The sequence below is a fragment of the Electrona antarctica genome (assembly GCF_951216825.1).
Source record: "Electrona antarctica genome assembly, chromosome: 14".
NCBI lineage: Eukaryota > Metazoa > Chordata > Actinopteri > Myctophiformes > Myctophidae > Electrona > Electrona antarctica.
This window is the reverse complement of record NC_136795.1, coordinates 32,431,912-32,459,119: the sequence shown is the minus strand read 5'-3', so window position 1 is coordinate 32,459,119 and position 27,208 is coordinate 32,431,912. Positions and strand designations below refer to the sequence as shown.

Below are 27,208 nucleotides of genomic sequence, written 5' to 3'. Positions count from 1 at the left end.
AAAGATTTGTCCTTGGCCTCTAGGGAGTGTGCATGCAACGTTTCACGCAGATCGGTGCAGTTTTAGGTACAAAATGTGAAAAGCTGCCTCATGGTGGCGCTATAACAGGGCGTTCTGGAAAATGTGGGGCAGAGGTTCATCATTGGCATCCAGGGAGTGTGTGTGCAAAGTTTGGCATCGACCGGGTTAACGGTGCCGGAGATTAGCTGGTAACGGACGGACGGAAGGACGGACGGACACACGGACGGACACACGGACGGAGTGCAAAACATACTCTCTCCCCATGCCTTCGGCCTGGTGGAGACAATAACACCAACATGTACCGATCTATTATAACACTTCACGTGATAAATGATAATTTCCTTTTTCACCCAAGACCCTTGAAAGCATATTATGGGAAAGTGAAAACATGTTATTCTAATATCTTTACAAGACATCTGGAGGAGGAAGAAATCTTCTATCTAAAACCAGCATTGTTAGGCAACAGTTTCTGTTGCGTGTGACATCAGACAAAAGTGTGATCAGAAATAGTCAGAGACAGAAAAAAAGAGATAGACTTCTAGAAGCAAGACAGGGAGGGAGGGAGGGAGGGAGGGAGAGAGGGAGAAAAAGAGAGAGGGAGGGAAATAGTTGCACTGACATGACATGCAAGGTTGCACTGAAAAAACAGATGCAGGATGCTAAAGGCAGCATGTGTTGACTGTCACACCCTGACACTCATTGACTGTCTCTTAGCTTCAACAGTGAATAAATTCTCTAAAGCTAGGGACGGTGAGAGTGTTAATGAGTATTCGCTCTTTTTCCACATACATATAATTAGACAGGGTGCTGCTCCTAGGACTGATACTGCGTTTGGTGCCAAAGTCGCTAATTTTAAACTCCTATAAGCCTAGTTACAGTAGCCTAAGACACTCATGAGTCAATGTCTTATATTTTAACAATTAAGTTTCTGACTATGGATTCTAGCAACAACTCAAACGCCAATAATTGACACTGTACTGACACTGAAAAGGACAAGACAACGTGTAAACAATTAAAGCAGACAGTTAAATGTGTGTTAACTTTTACAGAAGACTGCACATGAGAGAAGGTGGGACTTGCCTGACAGCCAGGCTCGTAAAAGACTTACAAATCCAATATTCTTATCCAAATATCCATAAACCCTATTATATATACTTAGTTGTATGTCAAATAGCAACCATACCTGATCTACAAACTCACAATAGACAGTGTTGCGATGTATTGTGAGCCTGTTGCTGTCTGCTATTTTCACCAATGTGTCTGTGTATTTTCGCCTTTTTTGATATGCCCAGAATGATAGGGTCGCTGGGGTTAAACAGTCACTTCTTCAGTTCACCAACCTCATTGGCATTGATGCCATTGTTCACAGACCAGGTGGCCTGGAAATATTCCAGCATCCGCTGCTTTAGCAGTTGAGGCAGACGATGTACACGGATGAAGTCCTTGAGGTCCTTCATTCTTGTATGGTAGAGTGAGCGTCTAGAGTACATGCGCTGAATGATAGCCGTCACATTACCGAAGACCACCGCGTGCATCAGGGCTAGGTGGGGCAGGGGAGCAGAAACATCATTTGATATTTTCTCTGGCTAAGTACACAGTCAAATCCTGGAAAAAACTCCTCCTCCTCAACCACAGGATATAATGTACATTAATCAATAGAAGAGCAGAGAGAGAACAATATTGTGTGTGTGTGTGTGTGTGTGTGTGTGTGTGTGTGTGTGTGTGTGTGTGTGTGTGTGTGTGTGTGTGTGTGTGTGTGTGTGTGTGTGTGTGTGTGTGTGTGTGTGTGTGTGTGTGTGTGTGTGTGTGTGTGTGTATATATATAAAACCTACCATAAAGATTGGTTAAAATAATGTTTTACAAAAGAAATATGAATTGCAGCTTTAATTCTCACTCAGTTTGTTTTTAGTCAGCAAATGAATCACAGGAAGGAGCGTCAACAGTTTCTGATGAACTCACCACCCATGAGCATGATGCAGATGGAGAAGATCTTCTCTGCGTCAGTGTTGGCACACACGTTGCCAAAGCCTACACTGGTGAGGCTACTGAGGGTGAAATAGAGCGAGGCGATGTACGCACTGGGCATGGAGGGACCCCCCACGGTGCTGTTGATGTACGGGGTCTCCAGGCGCTTACCCAGCTCCTGGAGCCAGCCTTGTGGACCAGGGGAGATACAGAGAGAGAGAGATGTTATGTTATGTTATGTTATGTTTATTACTTTATTTATTTGACATGGACATCACAATCGCATTGCACAATTGTACAATTTGTAGATGCGTTACTTACAGTGTATTAGCACGAGTGCTAGTTCTCAACACAAAAAATACGTGCACTTTAGTCTAAAACCCAATTTGATGCCAGTGCTTTTGTACCTTTACTCAAGTGCAATTTTGAATAAAGGCCTTTTACGTTTTATATTGTGGTATTGCCGTTTTCACTCATGTAAAACATCAGAGTAGGCCTACTGCTTCCACCACTGCATCGTAAAGCAGAAAGCTTAATTGCTCCCTTCAGTGTGTCTTTTCAGGCTTAACTGATGACCCGCCGTTCCACAAAGTCTTTCTGTGTGTTAGCGGAGATAAATGTGATTATAAAATAAAAGTGCAGTGGGGGGGCATTACTGCCCATTACTCTGTGACCTGAACTTCCTGGGCTGCCGTGCTAGCGGTGGGAGTTGCAGCAGGGGAGGCTGGGAGCTGCGGGGAACCAAAGAGGCTACTGATGCCTTCATGCTTGGCTAGCAGTGCTGGGCCAGTCCAATTAGCTGCTCATGGAAAAGTGATATTGTTGTTTCTGATGTGTGAATTGAAAGCTGTCAAACACACAGGAACATGTGCACGGTACAAACAAACCTTGGTGTCAATTTAACTCTGAGTGCACACACACACACACACACACACACACACACACACACACACACACACACACACACACACACACACACACACACACACTACCTATATTGTGTGAGACATGAATCCCTGTACCGTCCATGGCACGGCGCAGATCTTTAGCAATCAAAACCGTGATTTGATTGCTGTATTTATGTGTGTAATGTATAGAATTCCTTGAAGGCAGGGTAGTGATACGTACTGTATACTGTATCTGTTGGGGATGTTAGTAGTTAATCGATTAGTCGCCTTTAAGAAATTCCTCAATTAAACATAATAGTTAACAATTAATCGAAAATTCTGTAGTTCTATCATTGGGTGGTTTTCTGTGAATGTAATGCTGTCTGCGCGTGCGTGTGGACGGTTTGGCCTAGTATAGCCACAGAAACATCTCTGCTTTTGCATGTGAAGTGACAGACAAGACAGTGCACTTCATTTCATTTCTCATACAAAGATGCCATTGCCTGGCCCTGTATCTCAAATGGTCAAATAAATATTTGATTAAGGAATATAATATGCCTTTTGTATTCTTTCTTTAAACAAAATGTAGATTTTTATGTTAGACATTGAGGGAAAGTAAGATTCTCAGATAAATAATTAAAAACACCGCTTATCAACTAACCGGTTAATCAATCGATAAGGTTATCAATTAAGGAATTAATCAATAATTTCCATCCCTAGTATCTGTGCAACATATTCCTGTTCTTTATTGTGCAGGAAACAGGATGAGTCAATGATGTGACCGGTAACAGAGGGCAAGGTTGTAATTAGGGTGCACAACTTGCAATCAGGCTTTTATCGCAAACTTGAGAATTGATTTGTCCATTGTTGAGTTTTGAAGCACGGAATCAGACACGGTGTGGTCAGTGTGGTCACACAAACGCACGCACGCACTCACACACGCACGCACGCACATGTTCTCACCTATGTCCCACGTGACAGGGTCAGTGCTCTCTATCTGCTTGCGTCCGATGACGTACCAGACGCACGCCATCCAGTGGGCCAGCAGGGCAAACACAGACATCAGCAGGGTCAGGACCACGGCGCTGTACTGCGAGTAGCGGTCCAGCTTCTGCAACAGGCGCAGCAGCCGCAGTAAACGCACCGTCTTCAGCAGGTGCATTAGAGAGGCCTGGAATGAGAGCACTGTACAGGTCACATGAAAAAAGCCACTGAGAGAAATACAGAAAAAGCATTGAATTATATCAACACTACAGTATCAAAACTAAGATTCTACATTTGAAAGATCTACTGGCTACTATATTCATGACACAAGGGCTGTCTAAGAAGTTAAACACTTAACCACTGAACCACTAAACAACAAAAAAGTCATTATTGAGAAAATAGCTGAACAACAAGCTCATAGAAATTTGTTTAGTTTTTCGTATTTCTTTGCCCATAATGATGTGCCAAAAAAGGTTAATCAAAATCCAGGAGTTTTGTTATTTTTTCATGTGGACAGAACACGTCAAGAAAGAGACCTAGAGTTTTTGGAAGAGAAAGAAAGAAAGTATAGGTAGAGATAGAAGCCTGCCTCTGTCTGACACAGGATTGAAGATATGAGGAACACATCCAGAAAGACACAGGCACACAGCCATGCAGGCCCGCACCCGCGCACGCACGCACGCACGCACGCACGCACGCACGCACGCACGCACGCACGCACGCACGCACGCACGCACGCACACACAGAGAGAGAGAGAGAGAGAGAGAGAGAGAGAGAGAGAGAGAGAGAGAGCAACATCTCACCACTGTAATGTTGAAGGCATACAGCAGGTCAAAGGGCAGCGCAGCGATCAGATCTATAAAGAACCAGGAGCTGCAGTAATGCAGGTAGATGGAACGGGCATCGTACACCACCTGACCCGACTGGCTCACATAGGTGGTCCGGAAATTCACGATGATATCTGAATGTGAACGGTGAAAATATACACGGTGAAATGCAGAGAGTGTACATTCGTCCATTTGTACAGTCTCAGAGTTACTACGGATGAATTAATACTGAGTATCATGTAGATAGAGATATTTACTGTAACAAGGACTATCAATAGTTTATGTGAATTGAGGTGACATGAATTGATGCCAGAATTATAATATCATTACTAAAAGTAGCACTAGCAATCCTTCTTACCCTCCATTAGAGTCGATGCTAAATGTATTATCTATTTACAAATAAATGTGTTTGATTACCTAAAAATATGTCTGTAGGCGAAAAGGCATTTAGTTTGTGGAAGTACATCTTTAAACAAAACTAACGTAGAACTATACAATCTAAAAATGACATTTTGTAGTACTTCAGACTTCTATAAATTAATTTTCTCAGGTGTTTCACTGTGCATAATTGTCACCAGACAAAGTTATTGACAGACAAAGGAGGAACCAGAGCCCGATGACAGCTGTGCTAACATCACACTCCTCTGGAAACTGAAAGTGGGACGACGTGAGAATGCTCTAATTATGATCCGTAGCCTGGGGCAACAGAGACACCCTGCGTAGGCGAGGAGTCGAGGACAGGTGGGATATATATGGGGTGTATATTGTTATCTATCGCCACAGCAACCATCACAGTTGCACTGATATATAATTATTACAATAATTACATATCAGGTTTGTTATTGGTTTCTCTTCATAGCACTGTTGGAGGCACGCTGTAACATCTTAAGGAAGATTATTTGGAGTGGATCTGTGGAAAAAGTGGAGACGAGCCATATAGAAATGTGTCTGTCTGTCTTGTCTTGTCTGTCTGTCTGGGGATAATGTCACACACTGACGCACACGCAACGCATGCTGCCACTAGGCCAAGGAAGCACCTCCCCACAGCTCTGTAGTTACCAAACATTTTAGCTCGAAACCCAAATTGGAAATTTGATGTCTTCCTGGAACCCAAACTATAGTGAAAATAGCCGATCTGTGAGGGAACGCAACGTTGTGAGCTTGTAGGTCTGCGATTTTCACTATTTCTTAAAAGTATTTTTTTTAAATTTACACCTAGCTCTGGTCCATAGCGTTTGGAGGACTTCTCCTTAAAGCTACTCTCAACTTCCTCTGCGTGCATGAAAGGCTGCACTGCCTGTCGACTGCTTAAAAAAGAACACTTTCACTAATCACCAATACAAATGTGGTTTTGGGGAGTCAAAAGCCTACTGTCCCTAGTGGATGCAGTCTGAGCCCCCTACCACACGTATAAAATGCACTTGGCCAGAAAAGAAAATATTTCACCGGATGGAAAAATCTGGTCAAAAGCACCATAGCATTAGGCTGAAACCTCCTCATAGATATATGTCATCATAAGACAGATGACTGATGTCACGTACAGGCTGGCAACACAAGTCCGAGAGCCACATGAAGTCACAACGTTCCCATGTGGATCTCAAGATCAACATGAGTCAATGTGATTCACATTTTGTCCTATATATTATATATGTATCTTCTGAGTCAACAGCGGTTAATTGTATCATACCTAGTATAAACAGTATCTCCACTGCGATGTCACTGCCTATAGTGTTGCGACTGGCACTTCTTTCGGGGTCATCGTCTTCATCATGACTGACAAAACAAACATCGTAAGGCACGGTGACTGCGACGTAGAAGGTGGCCAGCAGGATCAGCCAGTCCCACAAGGCCTTGGAGATGCTGTAGTGGAGCAGGATGAAGCGGGACTTCTTTACAGCGGCCACCTTGTACTCCGGCAGAGAGGGCTTCTGGAACACATTCTGACAGAGGGAGGAGAGAGAGAGCAGCCATGAATCGTACAGACAATCCATCCAAGAGCATCACATTAGATTGCACGTTGAAAGATGAAGGGCAAGCTTGGGCATTCTTCTGCTCGTTTATGTTCAATGTCAAAGTGATGACAATTCTTCCAAGTTGATCACTAACTATGTGGACAGCGGTTGCTGTCAATAACCACATTTTTAGCATTTGTCTGGATGGAAACGCTTTAGTTAGTGGTACGCCTACATCTGCCAAGGAACAGGACTGACTGACTGACTGACAATTATTTCTTTACCAATCTATCCATTTAACCTCTCTGTATGAAGACATACAGCACAGTATGTATCGTTGCTGTCAGGTGGAAATCTTGTAGATCTGTACTAATGAAATGAATGAGGAATATAAAAATATTTTCTTCCCAACAGTGACGATATACAGTACATTGCGTGTGCACAGCAGCACATGTGAGCATGTGAATTTGATTAACCGGTAGTGAATCATTTATGACCCCCTGTCCCTGACTCACAGTCTGACAGGCCTGAGGACCCCCACTTCGCCTTAATCCTCTCACTTCCTCAGACCACAGACCCCCGTCGTACCTCCCATTTAAAGACTTCACACACTCCCCCTTGGCTGTGCAACAAACAAAGAAGACACAGACAGACCGACAGACAGACAGACAGACAGACAGACAGACAGACAGACAGACAGACAGACAGACAGACAGACAGACAGACAGACAGACAGACAGACAGACAGACAGACAGACAGACCACCACCATGATCCCAGCGGCACTCGGCCCTCTACTGTATACCAGAAATCACGCTGGCTGGGCCAGGCTACGGACTCCTAGTGAATATACTACCTGGTAGGGGTCTGTAAAATAAAGACATACCAAAACATTTGACCAAAGAACCTTTCTTGAACCTGTCAACCAAACAATACATCAGACCACCCAATCTCTTCACAGATTTTTCCACTTACCCTGTTGATGGCTGACTGGGGTTCATGGTTATTTACTTATTTTTCATATCCATGAACGCATAACATCTCTAAAGCTTGTGGGACAAGAAGGAAGTTTGTACGAGATGGTGGATAGAAAGAAGAATGTGCAATGGTGACTAAGGGACATCTTAAAGGATTTATAGTAGCACTATAGGTAGAAATGTGAAATCTGAGGAAACAATCCAAGCACAAATGTAATATCTGAGACAGTTGGTTAGACTGAGAAGCAGACACGTGTCAATAACTCTGGGGGGTTATTGATGTGAAAAGGTTTGAGCAACACTGATATAGATAGCAAGTAGCAACATAAACTAAAATCGGCATCAGGTCTTAATGTGAGTATAAGTAAACAGAGTAAGGTTTTGGACTCACATTGGTGAGCTTCCCTTTGCTCCTCTTGGAGAACATGTTGGTCAGCTGGTACACAACCGTCCTCCCCCTCGCTTGGGCTTGGGAAAAACCGGATTGGTTGCTTTTCCTGTTTTGGCAGGAATCGTCTGACATGCCTGTTTGAAATAAAGGACACAGGATCATGCTGTAAATGATAGGTCAAGTGCTTAACAACAGTTAGAGGGAGGAAATACAAGATTGATGCAATATAAAATATGAATATCAAAAACGATTGTCACCTAAGTCCATTAAAAGTCAAGTACATATTACTGCAAGCTGGGGATGCTGTGGGGTCCCAACCGGGGCCTATAGCTGTAAAGGGGAGGATTGAAGGGTTTTGCTAATTTCATTACCTGAAAGAAGGGTTTGGTAATTTCACTGCCTGACAGTTTCACTAACGAGTCAACGACAACCAATTATAATTGTGGTTATTGTGAAACTTAAAAGATTAGATCAAATACAGCTTCTGTTTCATTGGAAAAACGTTACACAGTATAACTTTAACTTTAAACACTGTTTTAAAAGCTAACTTAAAAGCTGTTTTAAATGCGAAATTAATCAATGTTGAACAACGGCATGGCCCATTTCTTGCCTAAAATGTTATATGGATTTTTTTTAAAGATTTCTTTTGTATTTCTTTTAGAAATGCACGATATAATCGGTAGCATATCGGAATCGGCCATATAAATGCCATATCGGTATCGGATCAGTCTCAAAATAATCCCGATTATTCTCTCCGATATTGACTACGCAATATTAATGTGACCGTCAATGGCTTTGTAGTCTACTCATTCAGTAGTGAAAACAGACATGTGGAAAAAGAGTATAGGCTATTTATTGATTGATTGAATATTTTTAACAGGATTTGGGCCAAGCCCCTATAAGGCCTAGGCTTGTTTCCATTGTGGTCCTCTGTATAATATCGTAATCGGTCAGAATTGTATCGGCAGATATGAGCCTGCAAATAATCGGAGATCGGATAATGGTCATAATTTCCTAATCGTGCACCCCTAATTTCTTTGTGTATATGGCACTCCTTTGTACGTAGGTGTTCCAGGCTGCAATTAGCTAGGAAGCATTCAGCCGCAATAAACTCACCATCTCTCTTCTTGCTGTTGTGGTGGACTTTCCCATAGGAATCACTGACATCTTTAAACGAGAACAGGAACAGAACCACCTCGCTTTTCTCATTCTTAATTGGTACAATGTCCAGGAGACACCAGAACGGATTTCCTGAGAATAATGAAAAATGCATTTGCATGCAATTGGTTAAACTGAGGTAATTCACCATAAATGTGTGTGTGTGCGTGCATGTGCGTGCGTGCGTGTGTGTGTTTGATCAAATGGAACACAACCACCTTAAAGACTATGTATTCCTGTATATCTGCATCGAGCGATCTCGGTACATAGATCTAGTATGTTCAATGACAGCTCAAACAAAAACAGTCATAACTATTAACAGGTTGGTTTTATTACAAACGTTGTCAATGTGGCTATATGATTCAGGACGCTTATCTGCTTAATTTTGTTTTTTTACGTGAACGTCTTATAAAAGCATATAAGTATGCGGACGTCTCTGATGTTATGGTTATTTAAAAGCACATGCCCCATAGACACAATGTTATGCTGCCCCGAGGTAAGATGGCCGCCACGTAGCAACGTCATTCTCCATTGGCCAGAGCGCGGGTGAGCCATCTAGCTTTCTTATATCTATGGTGCACACCGCGAGTCATATAACAGTAACACGCGTCACACGTGTCATACAAACACGTGTGTGTTTACAGTACATGAACAGGTTTGTCTCTCCTCACCATTCTTCCTATAGAAGCGGACATGTCCTTGGTACTCCTGTCGACCCTCCAGAGCCTTGTCCACTTGCTCGGTGACCCTCTCGCAGGTCTCGCCCCCGTGCAGGAAGCGACACGTGCAATTCTTCTGCATCACTTCTGTCCTCGCGAAGCCCGTCAGCTCGCAGAACCCGTCCGAGCAATACACGACGGGGTAGCCATGGCGGCCGTGGGCGTTCCCCAGCAGAAAGTTACTGTCTGCGAAGGAAAAGAACATGAAAGGACTGAGGTTCAGTGGTGGAAAGTAACTTACTGTAATGCATTTACTCAAGTACTGTGTACAACTGTACAAGTTTGAGGTGCTATACTTTACTTGACTTTACTTGAGCTGTAAGCTGAGTACTGACATAGTGGTCAGTTGACATATAGGCCTACTGATATGTTGACACTTAAGAACAAAAGCCAATAGTCTATCCTCCTGACTCCTGATCAGTCATCATGCCACAAGCATGGCAATATTGCAAAAGATTGACAAAATCATATATAGACATATAACGGTTACATATAGCACGTGTCAGATACTGTATGTTATATTAGTTCAGAAGAAGTGACCTCTCCATTCTGAGTATACCAGGTGTAGCTACCATGTTAGAGGAAATGTTTTTGGTAATTTCCCATGGGTTTGAGTTCTCTGTCATTTTTCTGCATTCATTCACACGGCATTCTATATTAATCACCTTTGAGCTTCTGAAATGAGTCAGGAGCTTATAAAGAATGCTGATGTGTGTATGAAGTATGAAGGACGTGTGTGGGGAGTCGGGGCGGGACCCAGTGTGACTCCATGAAAGTTGATGAAACATACAGTACCAGGGTCAGTAGTATATGGGGGCAGGAATGAGCACGTGGAACATGCCACGTGCCAGATTTGTACTTAAAAATAGCCAATCTACAAGCTCACAAAGATGAAGCATAAATTCGGCAGATTGAACTGAAGAAGCCCAGGGAGCTGAGGTTCCAGGGGGCAATCCCAACAGCCTGCAAGCACCAGTCAATCACGCTCATTATATTGATTTTTGTGTTGTTGTTCCCATCTTTATGCCTGTGTAACTGTGTTTGTGTCACGTGTGTCAGTGCCTGACATATCCAACATAGACCAACTATAACTGTGACGAGTCATCTCCCCCGAAGCCGAAGGTGACAATGAGGCTCGATCACACTTTGCAACCTTCCAATCACCACAAAAAGTGAATCCTTGTGTCACACACCTTTGAACCTTCACAGTTACAGCGGTATTGGAAAGGATGGGTATTGTGAGATGGTCTGGTGTGTATAGAGGAGTGCATCATGCACACGGTGAATTCAGCCCACTCACAGAATGGGTACAATCTAGATGGATTGAATACTGTCTGGAATGCTGTCTGGAGAACGAAGGTCTTATGCTCCCTCAGTCCCTTTAGAATTTATTTTTTGCCAGTGGCAAATACTGACAAAGGATCTTCAACCTACTGAACATAATGATATAGGCCTACTGTCTGGCTCGTGTCAGCAGCCAAAGCAGTATGCATCTATTACAAAAAACATGTTCCAGTCACTCCAAGGAAAAAGGGAGGATACCCCAAACCCTGAATGGGGCAGAAGCCTGGTCCTATAGCCCCGAAGCCTACACATTCGTAATCCTGCCCTGGCTGCAACTTACTGTACATTTAGTTTTCTTTTTCTATTTATTCCAATATTTCCTCATTGAATATGGTACGGTATGTTCGACAGAGATTTCATAGCCAGGCGTTGCCAGAGTAGGTGAGAATGTGTGAGTGCATGATCCCACGTGATCAGTGGAGATTTTAATGCCGCTAGTGAAATTATGCGAAACGCTAGTGACTATAATTACATGTACTAATTTGCACTTTGCAGGCTGTCATGAGACAGGCTGATCTTGACATGTGGTGGTGTGATGATACCTAACGTATTCGATCCATCTTTCAGCACTTAATTCGCATATTTGAAGCGGTCTAACTAACTCCGCATAGGCCTAATGTAAATCCTCCTGCTGGGTGAATGTAGTCATAATATCCACGTGCATTATTTATACAGGCGATTGATGTCTAAATCCCATAATGCCCTAAGATAATAACATCATGTGGACTCAAGCTACATTCGTGTTTCCATGACAACTCAGTGGTGGTGCGTGATGCTGGGGGGGGATTATACTGTAGCCTAGCTATGTTACCAGACCTTCAATAAGTCGTGATTACATAACTGTACACTCGCCCACAAGTTCGTGTTTGTTTGGGAGAGAACTATCGTTTGACCTTAGAGACATCTTTGCAGAGAAGTCTGGCTTGAAAAAGGGAGTTATTCAGAGCTACGCTTGTTGCATGCACAGATGTAGTGCCTCTTGAAATAGAGAGAGAGTAGGTGAAGACAGTATTTGTTCATCAGAATAGACTTTGCAGGGGAAAATATCCAGTGTTTTACCAGTGTTGGAGAGTAATGAAGTACAGTTACTGTACTTGAGAGTAGACTACAGTACATGAGTAAATATGTTTAGTATCTGTACTTTACTTGAATATTTGTTAATTTGTTTTAATTATGACTATCACTCCACTAACAGATCAAAGAGAAATATTGTACATTTGATACTATTTCTAGGAAGAGATTATGAATTGAATAACCACTTAAATAGTACTTTAATTAACTCAACTTGCACCTGTACTTCAGTAATATTTGACCAGGACTATCTAAAGTATTTGCCTCCGGTACTGGGGTTGTAGCCTGGGATCCAGGCTGATTCGTGAGTGAATCAGACTGGATTCCAGGCTACTGGGGTTGTAGCCTGGGATCCAGGCTGATTCGTGAGTGAATCAGACTGGATTCCAGGCTACTGGGGTTGAGTACTTTGTCCAGCACTGCAGAAGAGTCATAGATTATCTCAAGTGGACATTCAATTAAACATCTATTCATGCTTGGACCAGACTCTAACAAGAATCACAGCAGCCTTCTTCTACCATGGCCTCTTAAGTTTCACTTGTCAGAAGGATTGTGCGTCAAATAATTAATTAAGCCTACTTCATACTTGATCAGAAAGTGAAAAATCCACTTGAAAATCGAATGAAAATTGACGTGCAACACAGACAAAGTATACATGAGGCTTTAGACTTTATTTTCTCCTTCCAAGTTTGTAGAACCATGGTTACAATTCAAAGCGATGGCGAGCAGGTAGCTCAGAGTAGCTGTGTCCTGGATGGAACCCGCCTGCACTGAAACACTACTTAGAATAGGCTAAAACAGGCTTCATTCAGGTCAACACACAAGCAGTAAATCTCTCCTAGGATGACAAGCCGGCAGACAGAAGAAGCATGACAAGAACAGCCCAACACACGGTACACTACAGTAATAACACTGAAACACATGTCCTCATCTCAAGTTCCATCATTTATCTATGTAAGTGTATGTATTTATTCTGTCTGGGCAAGCAAACAATCAAAAAACACAACAATGTGAGAAATATAATCCACACCAAATGCCCAGCCACGATCTTCAAACGGCCGAACCCTCTCCATGCATTTCAGCCCATCCCTTGTATTGCACTTTCTTTATGTGGGCGCTGCACCCAAGGCTCTGTTGTGAATAACAATGCATCTAAAGCAATAATTTACCAGCCAATATGTGTCTGCTTTCACCTGTCACATTGGCAATGTGTTGTGGGCTTGTAGATTGACTATTTTCCATGCAAGAACATAAATTAGGGCTTTGAATAAACAATAAGAACAAATTCAACAAAACGTCCATACTGTGAAAATAATCCAATTCCTGGCAAAGTTGTTTGTTTGAATGTATTCTACATCATTTTATTAGATTTACATTTTAGTTTTGGAGTCAGTCCTGCCTGCCTGAAAAAATATAATACATTTGCATTCCCACTGTGGAAAGGGAAATGCTCATTATACGAACAGATAGGAAATCTGCAGTTGGATGACATTTATGGCTTTATATTGAGGAAAATACACAGACATAATGTGTCACGACAATGGCTAAATTAAGAACTCATCTACCCGTTGTGTTGTGTGTGTTGCCATAGCAATTTGCGCAGTAAAATCATACGGCAAAGCTGCTATTTGCTATTTGGGTTACAAAGATGCTGTTGTTTGTCAGGTGCAAATTTAGGCACTAATTGATCTACAAAACTATCTTCAATCATAATGATACTAACTCGTTTAATTTGTTGGGATACAGAATTGTTTGTAAAGACAATTCATTGCTGATATTTACTATAATTGTGTGGTCATTGAATCGATAGACACACATAGGACCTACCAGATTAAAAAAGGAGTTGTTTGGGGAGGCAAATATTATAATCTCAAACCAAGTTTTTCTATTTACTTAAATTGATTGAACAGCTATAGGTCCCCCAGGGCTCTAGAAATGGTCCTCTCATTTCCCCCCCTCTACAGTCTACACAAATCTCTTCGCTGAAAATAGCCCATCGATCTACAAACTCATAACGTGTTGCAATGTGTTCCTGCACATTTTGAGTGTTGTGAGCTCATAAAAAGACTCTTGTGGAGATCTGGTATTTTTGGCAAATGTTCGACTATTGCAGAATGTTAGCCTAATGTTTGACATGCCCAGAATTGGATGCTAGGGTTCATGTGGTTAAAGGATGTTCAACGTCGTCGACGGTCATTACACTGTAAAACTTCACTCTGTAGAGGACTTGGTTTCGTAGCCTACTGTAAATCCAGACAGCGGGGCAGTTATTATCCCAGTCTGAAAATGCTGTGCAATCAGCTGTCAGCTCTACACTTAGCTTACTTCACTGACAAAGTAATACAGTACGTTTTGTTTTTGTTGCGCATTAACTCTCTCCCAGCCTTTAATATAGACTTGATAGACTTGAATAGACTGTCTGTGTCTGTAAATGTGGTTTAATTGCAATAGAAGATACAAACTACAGAATGTCACCATGTGCGATGCAAGCCCAAATTGCCTCAGTATAGTGCAGTTATGTAAAAGATTATTTATCAAAACATTTCTTTTGCCAGTACATGTTCCTCCAGTAATTCAAGGTTGCACTGTGAGGAGAGGGAATCATTGTGCAAGTGAAAAATATTTATTCGTTATTTAATTATTTTCAGGCTTGTCAATATATTGTGCTGGCTTATTTCTATCAAGTTTGATTCAATCTGTATCGTGCTACATTCTTCCTTGAACTTTATCACAGCGGCTTCAATTCAATGAAATGAATGAAGGGCATCTCTTTTGAAGCGATGCAGGGTGTCTGTCTGAAACTAAGCAGTCGATAAGCAGCAGCAATTCTGAAGCCTGATTTATATTTAGTTGTACGATGGTGTTCCGTGCCAAATCTACAAGCTCACATTGTGTTGCAATGGGACCTGCTGTGAGCTTGTAGATCATCTATTTTTGGGCGCATGCAGGACACTGTAGTGGATTATTTAGACCTTACATCAGAGTCTTTAAGAAATAATCAAGGTATAGAGTGGACTGAAACAATGTCACTTTTATTACAAGGAGTGGTCCGGACCAGCCCAGGGAGGATGCACGAATGCAAGCCTCCAGAGCTGTTTACATGCGTCTCTCTTATACACAATGAAAGAGCAAAAATACATTGGAGGTGTGGTCAGTGGACATGGTAAAACAAGGGTCTATGTAAGAATAGGTCATCTGACAGACAACCAACAGGTGGAAGCCTTGCTTCCCAGTATACTGAGAGGTGCAAAAGGGACGCTAGCTGCGATGACTCATGTGAATGTTCACAAGACAGTTTAGTATTGTCATCTTCATACTTCCCATTACATTACAACACCATCGTACAGCGGAATATAAATTAGGCATAACGCCCACACGATCAATTACAGTGGAGGCTGCAGACCTGAAGGAATGGTACATAAGAAAGAGCTAAAGCATTCAGTGGCTGACATGGATTAAAGTTCTCAGTCGCCACGACTGATTATGAGTCATTTGGATTCCATTGAAGCCAGCGTGTCTTCTGTGAAAGCATGCTGCATTTGAACTAAGTGATCAAACTTGCAAATATAGAACACACATTTAGATGCATCTTCCAGAAACATGAATAATCTCAGAAATGACACAAAAGCAAAGAGCCTCAAATGTGTGATTTCTTCAACTGGTTGGCTGTTGAGCGGAACAGTAGCAACTAGATAAAGTGCCCTTCTGGGCACAGGTCTCCACCAGGCCAGGTCAGGTTGTGGCCTCCTGGTGGCGCTATAATAGGCCAATGTGAAAAGGGTGCCATTTCTTCTTATGCATTTGATGGCAATTGGATGATTTGAGGCATTTTGTTCCAAAACTGTGTTTTGAAAAAATCCACCTGTTGGTGGCGCTTAACAGGCCAATGTGAAAAGGGTGGGATATATTCCTCAGCCTAGTAGGAAAGTGAGTGAAAGATTTCACATAAATTACATGCTGCATTCATGATTTAATGCTTTTTGTTCAAAACGGGCCAATCCTGCAAACTTTGAAAGCCAATTATAGCCAATTAGGATGGAATATGAAATATGGGACAGATCCGTCTTGAGCACATGACTATAGGGGGTGTGCATGCAACGTTTCATGCAGATCAGTGCAGTTATAGGTAAAAATGTGAAAAAGCTGCCTCATAGTGGCCGGCGCTATAACAGGCCGTTCTGGAAGAGGTTCATCGTTGGCATCCAGGGAGTCGAGTGTGTGTGCAAAGTTTGGCATCGACCGGGTTAACGGTGCTGGAGATTAGCTGGTAACAGACAGACGGAAGGACGGACACACACACGGATGGATGGACGGAGTGCAAAACATACTCTCTCCCCATGCCTTCAGCCTGGTGGAGACAACAATAGGTTTACATTTTCAACCATGAGATTCTATTTTGCTTTATTCCATGGGCTGATATCTTCGGAGATATTGGAGTCTGTGACAAAATCTCCTCACTTTGACCCCTATAGTGTCCACGTGGTGACAATTACGACCCCTTTACGTGGCTAAACATTCAGTCAATCATTAATTCATGTTAACTTGTATTAGGCCAAATGTCAAGATTATATCTTTAGCTGTCATTAATAACCTATGCCAGGAGTTGGCGAAATGAAATGATTAATAATTTAAGTGGGATTTATTTTCCCTCCACACATGTTAAAGAGCATAGCTGAGTAAGATTCATGGGTAATGTTTGATTGACTCTTTGCCTCTACATAATTCATTGTAATTATCTTCCCTGCTCACATGTTGGGGATCTGCTCTTCATTTATCATCATTGTCCCCCTTAACCACTTGCACCTGAACCCTATCATCCCTATTCTAGGGGAACATTCGCAGAAAATAGCTCGTTACAATGTGCGACATTCGGGCAAAGACATTTGATGTAGAGGGGAAAAAAGAGCGGAACAAGTACAGTACAGAACTGATTAAGAATGAGTAAACAGTAAGTAACATTTTCGAAGTATGTTTTTTTAGACAGACAGTGTTTGAGGAGTGAGTTTCATTTCTGTAAACATTTTCTTATCTAAAAAGGTAAACACCTGCATTTCCAGGTAATAAACCCTTCTTACTCTTGTCCTTGTCCTAAGCTTTTCAAGTGAGCCCTGATCCAGAATGGGTCGAGAACCACTGCCGTTTGATGAGCCGCAGCTGAGTGGCTGAGTGGCTGTTTGGCAATCAAATGTGTTCCAGAGCAAGACACTTAACCCCACTCCCCCACTGCTCCTAATAGCTAAGGATTATTCAAACCACGGTGTTCTACACTCTGGAAAATATAACCCAGCATTCTCAAATTGTATGTATCACAATAATAGCATCATACTTTTGAGTAACGTGTTGTGAGCTTGTGGATCTACTATTTTCGAGTATAAATCCCAAAGGGTTATTTCACTTTCAAATAAAATAAACATTAAACAAGAATTACTCTTTTATCATTGCCAGCTACAGCAAGCTCTCGTTTATGAACATCTATAATCAGTGTGTGTGCCGCAGCCTGTCTGCCTCAGCTCACGGCTTCGCGTTGCGGTCTTCAGAGTATGCAGCTAATACGGCTCCACGTTGCGGTGTTCAGAGTATGCAGCTAATAGGCTCCACGTTGCGGCGTTCAGAGTATGCAGCTAATACGGCTCCACGTTGCGGCGTTCAGAGTATGCAGCCAACACAGCTTCACGTTGCAGGGGTTTTATGCCGTTTAGACTATGGGCTTTTATGGGTAAGTCTCCCATTGGTTTAGAGGCAGCCTAGAGGCAGTCAATGAGGAAAAGGTGTCGACTATGGTCGCTAGTAGAGGTAGGTGAACCGCTTTTCAAGCAGCTGGCAAAAATATATATAGAAAAATGAATGAAAAAACGAATGGAAAACTCACAGCCACCTTATTCATTAGAATGATGAGTGGCACAAACAACTAGAAATAGCCGAACCGCCATACAGTGGAGCCTGACCGAACGGATTTTTCTGATGATTTCGCACGCACGCACGCACGCACGCACGCACGCACGCACGCACACACACACACACACACACACACACACACACACACACACACACACACACACACACACACACACACACACACACACACACACACACACACACACACACACACACACAAACAGATGTTCCTCCTAGGAACCTACTGGCCCAACAACACCATCCCTGTGGGACCTCACTAGACAAGACAAAATAGAAATGCAAATCAGGAGGAGGAAATGGAACTGGATAGGACACACACTTCGAAGACATAACAGATTAATCACAAAACATGCTCTAACATGGAATCCGCAAGGCAAGAGGAAGAGAGGAAGGCCCAGAGCCACCTGGAGATCAAGGACCACAGAGCAGGAGATGAAGGCACAAGGGCTGTCATGGCAACAACTGGAGCGGAGGGCACAAGACCGAAGGGGATGGAGCAGCCTCATCAATGGCCTCTGTTCCTCAGGGAATTTAAAGGTCTAAGTAAGTACAGTAAGTAGTCACTCATTAGAATGTCCTTCAAATGCGTGAGGGGCTGTGGTTTTTCCATTACCTTTTTCATTTATTTTTTATACTAGACCTGTACGTGCCCGTCGGCCACCGGCCTACTTGAGAACGATGCAACTTGGTAACCTAATAATACCCATTGTCAACTTGTCATAGCACCCGTCTGTCTTTGTCCCACATGGAGATCTCTGTATGTGCCTGTGTCTGAAGAGGGCAAACTGAGTGCCTGTGAAAAGTGGACTGGTTAAGTAATCAATTGTCAGGTGTGGGTGTGGGTTGCCATGGCAATCAATTGGCTGAGGCAGAGGCTGGAAATTGCACAGGTGAGAGGACTTGGCCTCATTAGGCCCACTGGCAGAGCCTTTTGTGGTGGTTCTAGAGAACCGTGGGTCCGACCGACTCGAGGCCGGGCACTGCACTCCCTGCGGAGGTGTGGAACGCATGTGTCGAAGTTGAAGTCGGTGGGGCAAACGGTTCTCGAGTTACGTGCATTACAACCGTACACACACGCAGACACAGAGACGTGGCACATTAAGTTAGATATATTTTTTAAATGTTTATTTGATTTGAAAGTGAATTATCCTTTTAAGCACAAGCAACAGCAGAGCATAATCAATTGACACCCCTCTTGCAATAGGATAGCTATAATCTCAGTCCCTTTCCTGACCTGTTGCATCTCAGCCCAGTTTTCTAGGTTACAGGCATTACTTGGGTCAAGCAGCAGTCTTTCTCAACATCTGGGTCAGAAGTCAAAGTACAGGCACTGGTAGACTTAAAACAGGTCTCAGATTCATACTGTGACCTGAGCTAGATTTAGAATTTTGTGAGATTGAGATATTAATTAGTAATATCAATTTCTATTCTGTCTGCATAAATGTTATTCTACTTTCTTTCTTCAGTTTTGTGTCAAGCACTTTGTAATGTAACTTAGTATTGATAAGTGGTATAAAAATATATTTTATTATTTGTATTATACTGCTCCTAGTACAACAAGCATTTTAACCACTTAAACCCTATATATGTCTTTGACCAGAGTCCTCCATACTATGCCACTTTCTTTTCTACCTCTATCTAATCTCTTCATTAAAAATACCCAATCTACATGCTCACAACGCAGCTTGTAGATGTGCAATTTTCACTGAATGCTCTCTTCCCAGAATAGGGACTTCATATCATATGGCTAGTGTAAAGAATGTGTAATATAAATAATTTATTTTTGAAATAGTCTGTAACTCACATTTCTTGAAGAACACTCCACTGTGCTGCACATTTTACCTGGAACTGCACAGTGAAATCCTCTGGTTACATTTGTACACAGAGTGTACAAATGTAACCAAATGTACGTGTACACTCTCAGAGTTAAATTAAAATTGGGGATTTTACTGCCTGTGAGCTTACTGTTCAGTCGTTTCATATACTTACAGTTGATGCAGAACCATTGCCGTTTGATATTCTGTAGCTCAAATACATTTCAAAGTTGCAAAAGACATGCCGTAGACAACTTTAACACATGCTCCCCTTTTTCTGTATTTCCCCCCAAAAATGTACACTGAGTGAGCAATGAATTGCTAATGGGGGTACAGCAGTGTGTACAGTACTTACGGGTTCCATCAAAGTGGTTGGCAATGGTGTCCAGGAAGGTGTTCTGTGGGGCAAGGAGGCCTTTCATTACAGGCATCTTGCCCATGGGAATAAGAGAATGTTGCAGACTCTTGTCACTTCATCCCCCGTGCAGATCACTGGAGAAACTGACCGCTCCACACACCACAAGGTAGAGGGATGGCTTCCTGACCGCTCCACACACCACAAGGTAGAGGGATGGCTTCCTGACCGCTCCACACACCACAAGGTAGAGGGATGGCTTCCTGACCGCTCCACACACCACAAGGTAGAGGGATGGCTTCCTGACCGCTCCACACACCACAAGGTAGAGGGATGGCTTCCAGGGAATAGTTGTCAATCAACAATGGCAGACTTTCAAAGCAAAGATTCAGATAGAAATTCTTCTATACTGTCTTCTGCCTCTTTTTGAGTGATGGTTGTAAGAAAGCTTCTCTCTGGTGCATCTCTCTGCTCAGCCCTCTGCTCCCATCTGCCTCTTCTCTGTAAGAGCGCTCTCTCTCTCTCTCTCTCTCTCTCTCTCTCTCTCTCTCTCTCTGCGCTCTCCTCCTCCGACTTCTACTCCTCAATGCCTTCTTCTTGGTAGTAGCCTCAGCCCGCTCTCTCAATATACCAGATTTTACCTGAGGGCTCAAAGCATCATTATCTCAACACTGTTTTTTGTAAACTATTCATTTGCGTGTACCTACCTAAATGGAGTGGTTTTACATCAGAGAAGCTAAGCAGTTAGAGCAAATGCAAGCACGAACACATGTGCACAGCACAGACACACATGTGTATCATGAATGTTCACATAATGTATTACATTACTTAAGACTATTTTTCAAATATTGTGTACCATTTTGGACAAAATAACACATTTTACATCAATTGGGTGCCCAGATGTCCGTATGCTCATCTATCCTGTATCACTACCCACTGAGCATTTTTCAGGCTATTAGACATCTAAAATACATCTAAATGGTCGTCTAATTTCTTTTTTTTTAGCTGTCTAGGTTTAGATTATATGTTGTAACAACGTTGTTTCAATGCACATGTCTATATATATAGATGGTCTTTATATAGACATTTCAAAATCTGCTAATCAACGTCTAAGCTAAGACCACACAGACCAGTTATAACCCATTTTTAGACAGACGTCTAATAGGCTATTGCTCAGTGGGTAAAAATATCTCTGCTGTCAGGCAGAAACCAACTAACTCCTAAATGTAAAATTTTCAAGTTGGTATACTGACTTTATATTGTCAGATACTTGCATGAGAGGGGGAGAGGGGGTGTAGTTAGCTGGTTTGGTCAGAAGCACTTTTTAATACTTCATTGGTTCAATCTTATTTTTAGCCGACACACAGACTAAAGGGTGTTAGCTGGTTTCTGCCGGACAGCGACAACACAGTACACAGTATAGCCTAGAGCCAGGGATGGGTATACAGTACGTAGCCTAAGATTAGACTCTTGTAGATGTATTTATCGATTCTATAGTTTGAAAATGTCAGAATCGATCAAATACATCTACAAGGGTTTAATAAAGTGCATAATTATACACATATTATATATCAGCAGGCCTATCCAATCCATCACGCCCCCCCATTTGGCCGTGGAAACTTGTAGAAGCAAAATTTAGTTCACTTACAGTTACAGATTACATGTTTGGTGCATCTCATCTCATGTCAGTCCTCTGATACAGTAGTAGATAATCATCATGTCATGGTTATCAATATGCTTATGCAGATATATGTGTCGTCTGAGTCAGGCTGAGGCCGGAAACCATAACACTGTAGTCTGAATACAGAGAGGGAGAGCGATCGACAGAGAGAGAGACAGTTGCTATTACTTCATCAGAGAGTATTATTAGGGCATGACTCCTGGGAGATGTGCTTACGAGTGTGCTTATGAGTGTGTAGACTGCACAATCAAACTTGAAATTTTGCTTACTTTACAGTGACAAATCGTGCCAGTGTATTTTAATTTCTTTCTTTGTAATTTGCCCTCCTAATTTCTTGATTTATTGTTTTGTTTTGTTCTTTTCTTTTTTTATGTTATAATATGACAATCTGCCCATCGGTGTTAGAGCTCATGCACGCACACACACATGTGTAGTTCTGAGAGTGTTCCCAAACTAATGCTGATTGCTTGACTTGCCTGTCTCCGTATATATGGACCTGTGTTTGCACATTTTTCTCATACCTGCCATGATGAAGACTCTTTTGGGGTCGAAACATGTTGGCTTTTTTAAACAATAAAGTACCTTGATTTTTATCCACCCTCTCCTCATTTTGAAACATTTTTGAGTGCTCGGATCACCGCCTTTTCTTTAGTATTCTAGTCCCACTGGTCTTTGAAGCACCAGTCTATACTTTACTTTTAAACTTTTTCCATTGACATTTCCTGTTTTTGGCAATTAATTAGCTAATTATGCAGTCTCTTCTTTCTATTCAGGCAGTGATATGGGGGTGAAGCTTGAAGCCAGGGACCCAGTGAATATAATTTATTGCTCTTCAGCGCCCTCTTCTGTCCTCAGCAGGATTACACTCAGGAGCATCCAGTTCAACATTCTGACTCTGAGAGCTGGGCCCAGCCTCATGCTGCATCAGTTTGAACTTCGCTTTGAGTTGGCAGTCTGTTTCTATCAAGGTGTCTTGACTTCACAATTTAGATGACTCCTACTTTTGTGAGCATTGATTCGGAGGAATAAACATTTGTGCTGTAGTTAGAATTTTTGAATGGACAAACCACAGTCTCAGTTTGGAACCTGAAAAGTAGCCTAGGCCTATGTGAAAATCTTGGGCAATCCCATTTACATGATGATAGAAATGCAAATCGTGCAGAAATACATTCACAGGCAGACGCTTCTAAATATGTTGCTGGGGCCTGTTCACTAAAGGAATTACATGATTCAGTCATTGAATTCACTAACGCAATGAATCCGACGCACTATTTTGGAAGGACAAACAACCTAAAGAAATACAAAATCTGGACTTTAACGACTAGGGCAGCAGTCCAAAAAAAGCTGAAGAATGTTGTCAATAAGCTGCCCGGTTTTGCGAATGACACGTAGCTGAGCGGCTGCTAGAAAACCAGGGAGCTTCTAGAAAGTATATGAGACGTGGCTGCCTTACTTCTGGGCGATGCTGACAGCTCTCCCTGCTGAACAGGTTGCCTTCTTTCGTAAAACTTCACTCAGTCCATCACAGGTAACCCCTATTCCAACATGGCCTGGCCATGTGGCCTGGCCATGTGCATTGAATGTACAATGAACAAGGGCAAATTAAGTCAGGCTGGATCATCGGAGCCTATTTCTGATCACCCGATCCGATCGGGACAACCCTAGTTGTTAACGTCCATACTAACCTACCTAAACCAATGGCCTGTTGTGCTCCACCTATCTTGTAGGTCTGTTGGCCAGTCAGCATCACTGTACCCTTTAAGTTTTAGGTCATCCTCTCTCTCTTCTTATAGCATATAACTCGTGTTTACCCAGTACTGCTGTTTAGCCTCTAATAAAAGCTTTGATAGTTTACTCACAAGTCACAACCCAACTCAAAGGCCTGCATGGTGCATGGTGCAGTCTCATAATGTATATGAGACTGCCTATGACCTCTCGATACCCTGTTGCATTTATCACTTCACCTTCAGTGTCAAATGCTCACATGGGGTTGACCTTGGTTTGCAGTCTAACATACCAAATCTCTGTAGCACTTTTTCAATGTGTTGACCTCTCCTTCACTCTGAGTGAACTTTTAGTCAATAGCAAGAAAGTGTCTTATTTTTCCCATATCTTTTATTTTAAATTTCCCTTTCAACATCTCTTTGACCTCACCAAGCAATGCTGGCCGCAATGAGTAAATCATACACCCATATTATTAGTAGGCCTATCACTTCGCCATTCTTAGATTGTCTGCTATAGACACAATGATCTGCATCATTTTGTTCAAAATTATTCTCGGTAAGATAATCATGTAGTAGCCTGTTCCATTTACGGCATGATTGCTTCAAACCACACATGTTCACCTGTTTTTGACTCAAATTCAAAACCTTCTGGCTGTTCCATATAAACCTCATAGCCCATTGGAGCATGGAGGTAAGCTGTTTTTACATCCATCTGATGTAGGATGAGGTCCTCCTGTGCTGCAACCTGCATCACTGTTCGTCAGAAGTCATGTTTGCAGGGTGTGAAAAGGTTTCCTTATAGTCAATTCCCTCTACTTGACTATAGCCCTTAGCTACATACCTGGCTTTATAAGTCTCAGACCCCTCTGGGCTTCCTTTACCACATAAACCCAACGGCCCCCCACTGATTGCTTATTCTCTGTGTGGTCAAAGTGAATGTTTCATTTTCTTTCAATGAGTTCATCTCCTCCTGCATTGCCTCAGCCCAACATTTTGACGTTTTAGAGCCTATGGCATCTGTAGGTTTTTGGAACACCATAAGCAAACCTGCAAGAAATTATCTACATCCTCATTTTCTTCCTCAGATTTAGCTTTGCAATCATACTCCTTTAAATATCCTGGAGCTCTCCTTTCACTACTGGGGTAGCGCCGTGCACTCTCCTCCTGACTCCCATGAATATTTTGCGGCCCCTAGCTGCGTCACAGAGACAATTTTTTGGGGAGCGTTTTACCCATTGCTGGCTGTCTGAATACCAAAAAAAAGATCATTAAAATGTTGACATTATTGCTTATAGCAGCTTTAATTTATTCTACTGGATGTGTGTGCAGTGCTCATTCTGCTCCATATTTACAGTAAGGTGTGAATTAAAATTATGTATCTAGGCATTCACCTAGTGTGGTCATTTGTATGAATGGAACTGTAACTGACTGAGCTAACTTCTCTGGGTTAAACTATCAGCATGTGTTGATGCATAATGCTTATGAAATAAACTGTTCTTATACTTTGTGTGTGTCTTAGCCTAAGCCTAGTCTCCCAGTCCTAGCTCCCTTTCAGATCCCCTTGGGAAATCAGTTGTGGGGGTCGGTCATCCAATATCACAGATAACCGATAGGGCTTTGTGAACAACTGCTTGGAAGTCTTCATGAGCCTTCACTGCCTTGATCAAGTAGCCTACAGGCTAAGTACACTGCATTTCAAGTAGTGCACACTGCACTGCACATACTGTAAGCACAACGTTACAGGCCTGAGACAAAGTCTTCCGGAAACGCATGTTATATTGGGGATTATTATGACCTCACTGTCTTTGTTATTGCCTCTTTAACACACTAGAAGAGACACTGTTTATTTAACCCCAAGAGTGTACATATGGAACCAAATGGATGGATTTTAATTTAAGTGTTGGGGCAAATGCCATTTTCTCATTGCCTTTGTGAATAAATAATGAAATTGTAATTATAATATTGAATAAGTTTCTTTCAAATGTGTTTAAATAAGAACAAACAATTAAATGAGCCTCCATGTTAATCTCTTTTATAAGCATCTTAATTAAGCGTGATCAAACAGAATAGTCAACTATCCAATTTAGACCTGAGGCTGATTCTAAAAATGACTTCTAAATCCTAACCTCAGTTTTCAGAAAAACGTAAATTTTCGTATTCAAAGAATTAAAAACAATTTGTGTTGTTATATAGCAACAAAATGACACAGATGCTATATTTGCCCCATATGGCGTATGGGACCTCAGTCCCGGAGCTACAGTATGAGCGGAGACACTGAGGTCCCATATGCGGCTAAGATGCTGTCATGGATTGAAAGGTATAACAACGTATAGGTTTAACAGACTAAAAAAACGAAAAAGCAGTAGGACTATAGGCACAGTAATGAGGAAGTAGAGGAAAACACAAAATAACTATCCCCACCTTGATATGTCCTGCGTCTGTCTTGAAGGAACATGGTCTTATAGATCTATGGACCACAATGAAAAGTAATTGTAAGGAATTGTAGGAGTTCGAGGCATTACGGTACATTTTGTTTGACTCTTCTTCTCAACCCACAGGTTGAGAACCACCGTTTTACAGGATTCTTTTATTTGCGAAAGAAGGTCGCAGATAACTATGAAACCTTGCGTTTTTGTCACGTCACTCACAACAATCCCCGTCACCATATATGGAGCTCTAGGGGAAATAACAAAGGCTTTCACCTAGAGCTCCATACGTATATAGAGACAACCTATAGCTATAGCTGATGCCCCCCATGCCAAAGCGCCAGCGCTCACCCAGCAGTCTGCCGTCAACGGAGCGGGTGCGTGCACGCTTCCCGCCCCGAGGCGTCTTACTGGTATTAGTTTGTTCTCATATGTACAAGCATCTTCATACAAGCTTTAATGGAGTAACTACAGATGTTGAAAATCAACCATGTATAGAAATGTACACTAAAATGAATGAACATTAAAGTGAAAAGAAAAAGAGGACACAGGATTAACAATGAAGCCAGTTTTAATGGGCCACTTAAAAGAGCTCTAACAGAATCCACACTTTGACCTACCAACCCACCCACCCATCCAAGTTGTGGACTGTGCTAACCTATAATCCCTATCCCGTTTGTACACACCTGATCTGCACCACTAAACAATAGTTATCAAGTTGCTGTTTACGCAGAAGTAATGTTTATAAAACAATTAATGATATCAATATAACTAACAATTATAATATTATTGTTTGTATCTGCAAGAATTATTAATAGCAATACATGTTTCCTTCAGACATTTTTACACACATACAATATACATCTATATTTACGTTGCCTCTTTTTCTGTGTAGGTGTTTAACAGCAGTACCATGTGAACATTGACCCTGGACCCTTATTGGTCCAAAGGAAGGATAGAATGTTCTAGTTACTTGTGATTGGCTGGTATTAGGC

At 42.1% G+C, this 27,208-nt stretch overlaps 1 protein-coding gene across 1 annotated transcript in view; it reads right to left on the bottom strand.

The window, feature by feature from the left end:
- The window catches only part of kcnh4a (potassium voltage-gated channel, subfamily H (eag-related), member 4a), a gene marked incomplete at both ends in the record, with an annotated part of 30,509 nt that extends 10,042 nt beyond the window's left edge, over window positions 1-20,467 (bottom strand). The window contains 9 exons of the mRNA XM_079520817.1: window positions 1,362-1,561; window positions 1,982-2,176; window positions 3,838-4,045; window positions 4,663-4,820; window positions 6,374-6,626; window positions 8,006-8,139; window positions 9,122-9,256; window positions 9,835-10,068; window positions 20,383-20,467. Of these exons, the coding sequence (XP_079376943.1) occupies window positions 1,362-1,561; window positions 1,982-2,176; window positions 3,838-4,045; window positions 4,663-4,820; window positions 6,374-6,626; window positions 8,006-8,139; window positions 9,122-9,256; window positions 9,835-10,068; window positions 20,383-20,467 (1,602 nt within the window). The remainder of the gene's footprint in view (window positions 1-1,361; window positions 1,562-1,981; window positions 2,177-3,837; window positions 4,046-4,662; window positions 4,821-6,373; window positions 6,627-8,005; window positions 8,140-9,121; window positions 9,257-9,834; window positions 10,069-20,382) is intronic.
- Between the last annotated feature and the right edge of the window lie 6,741 nt (window positions 20,468-27,208).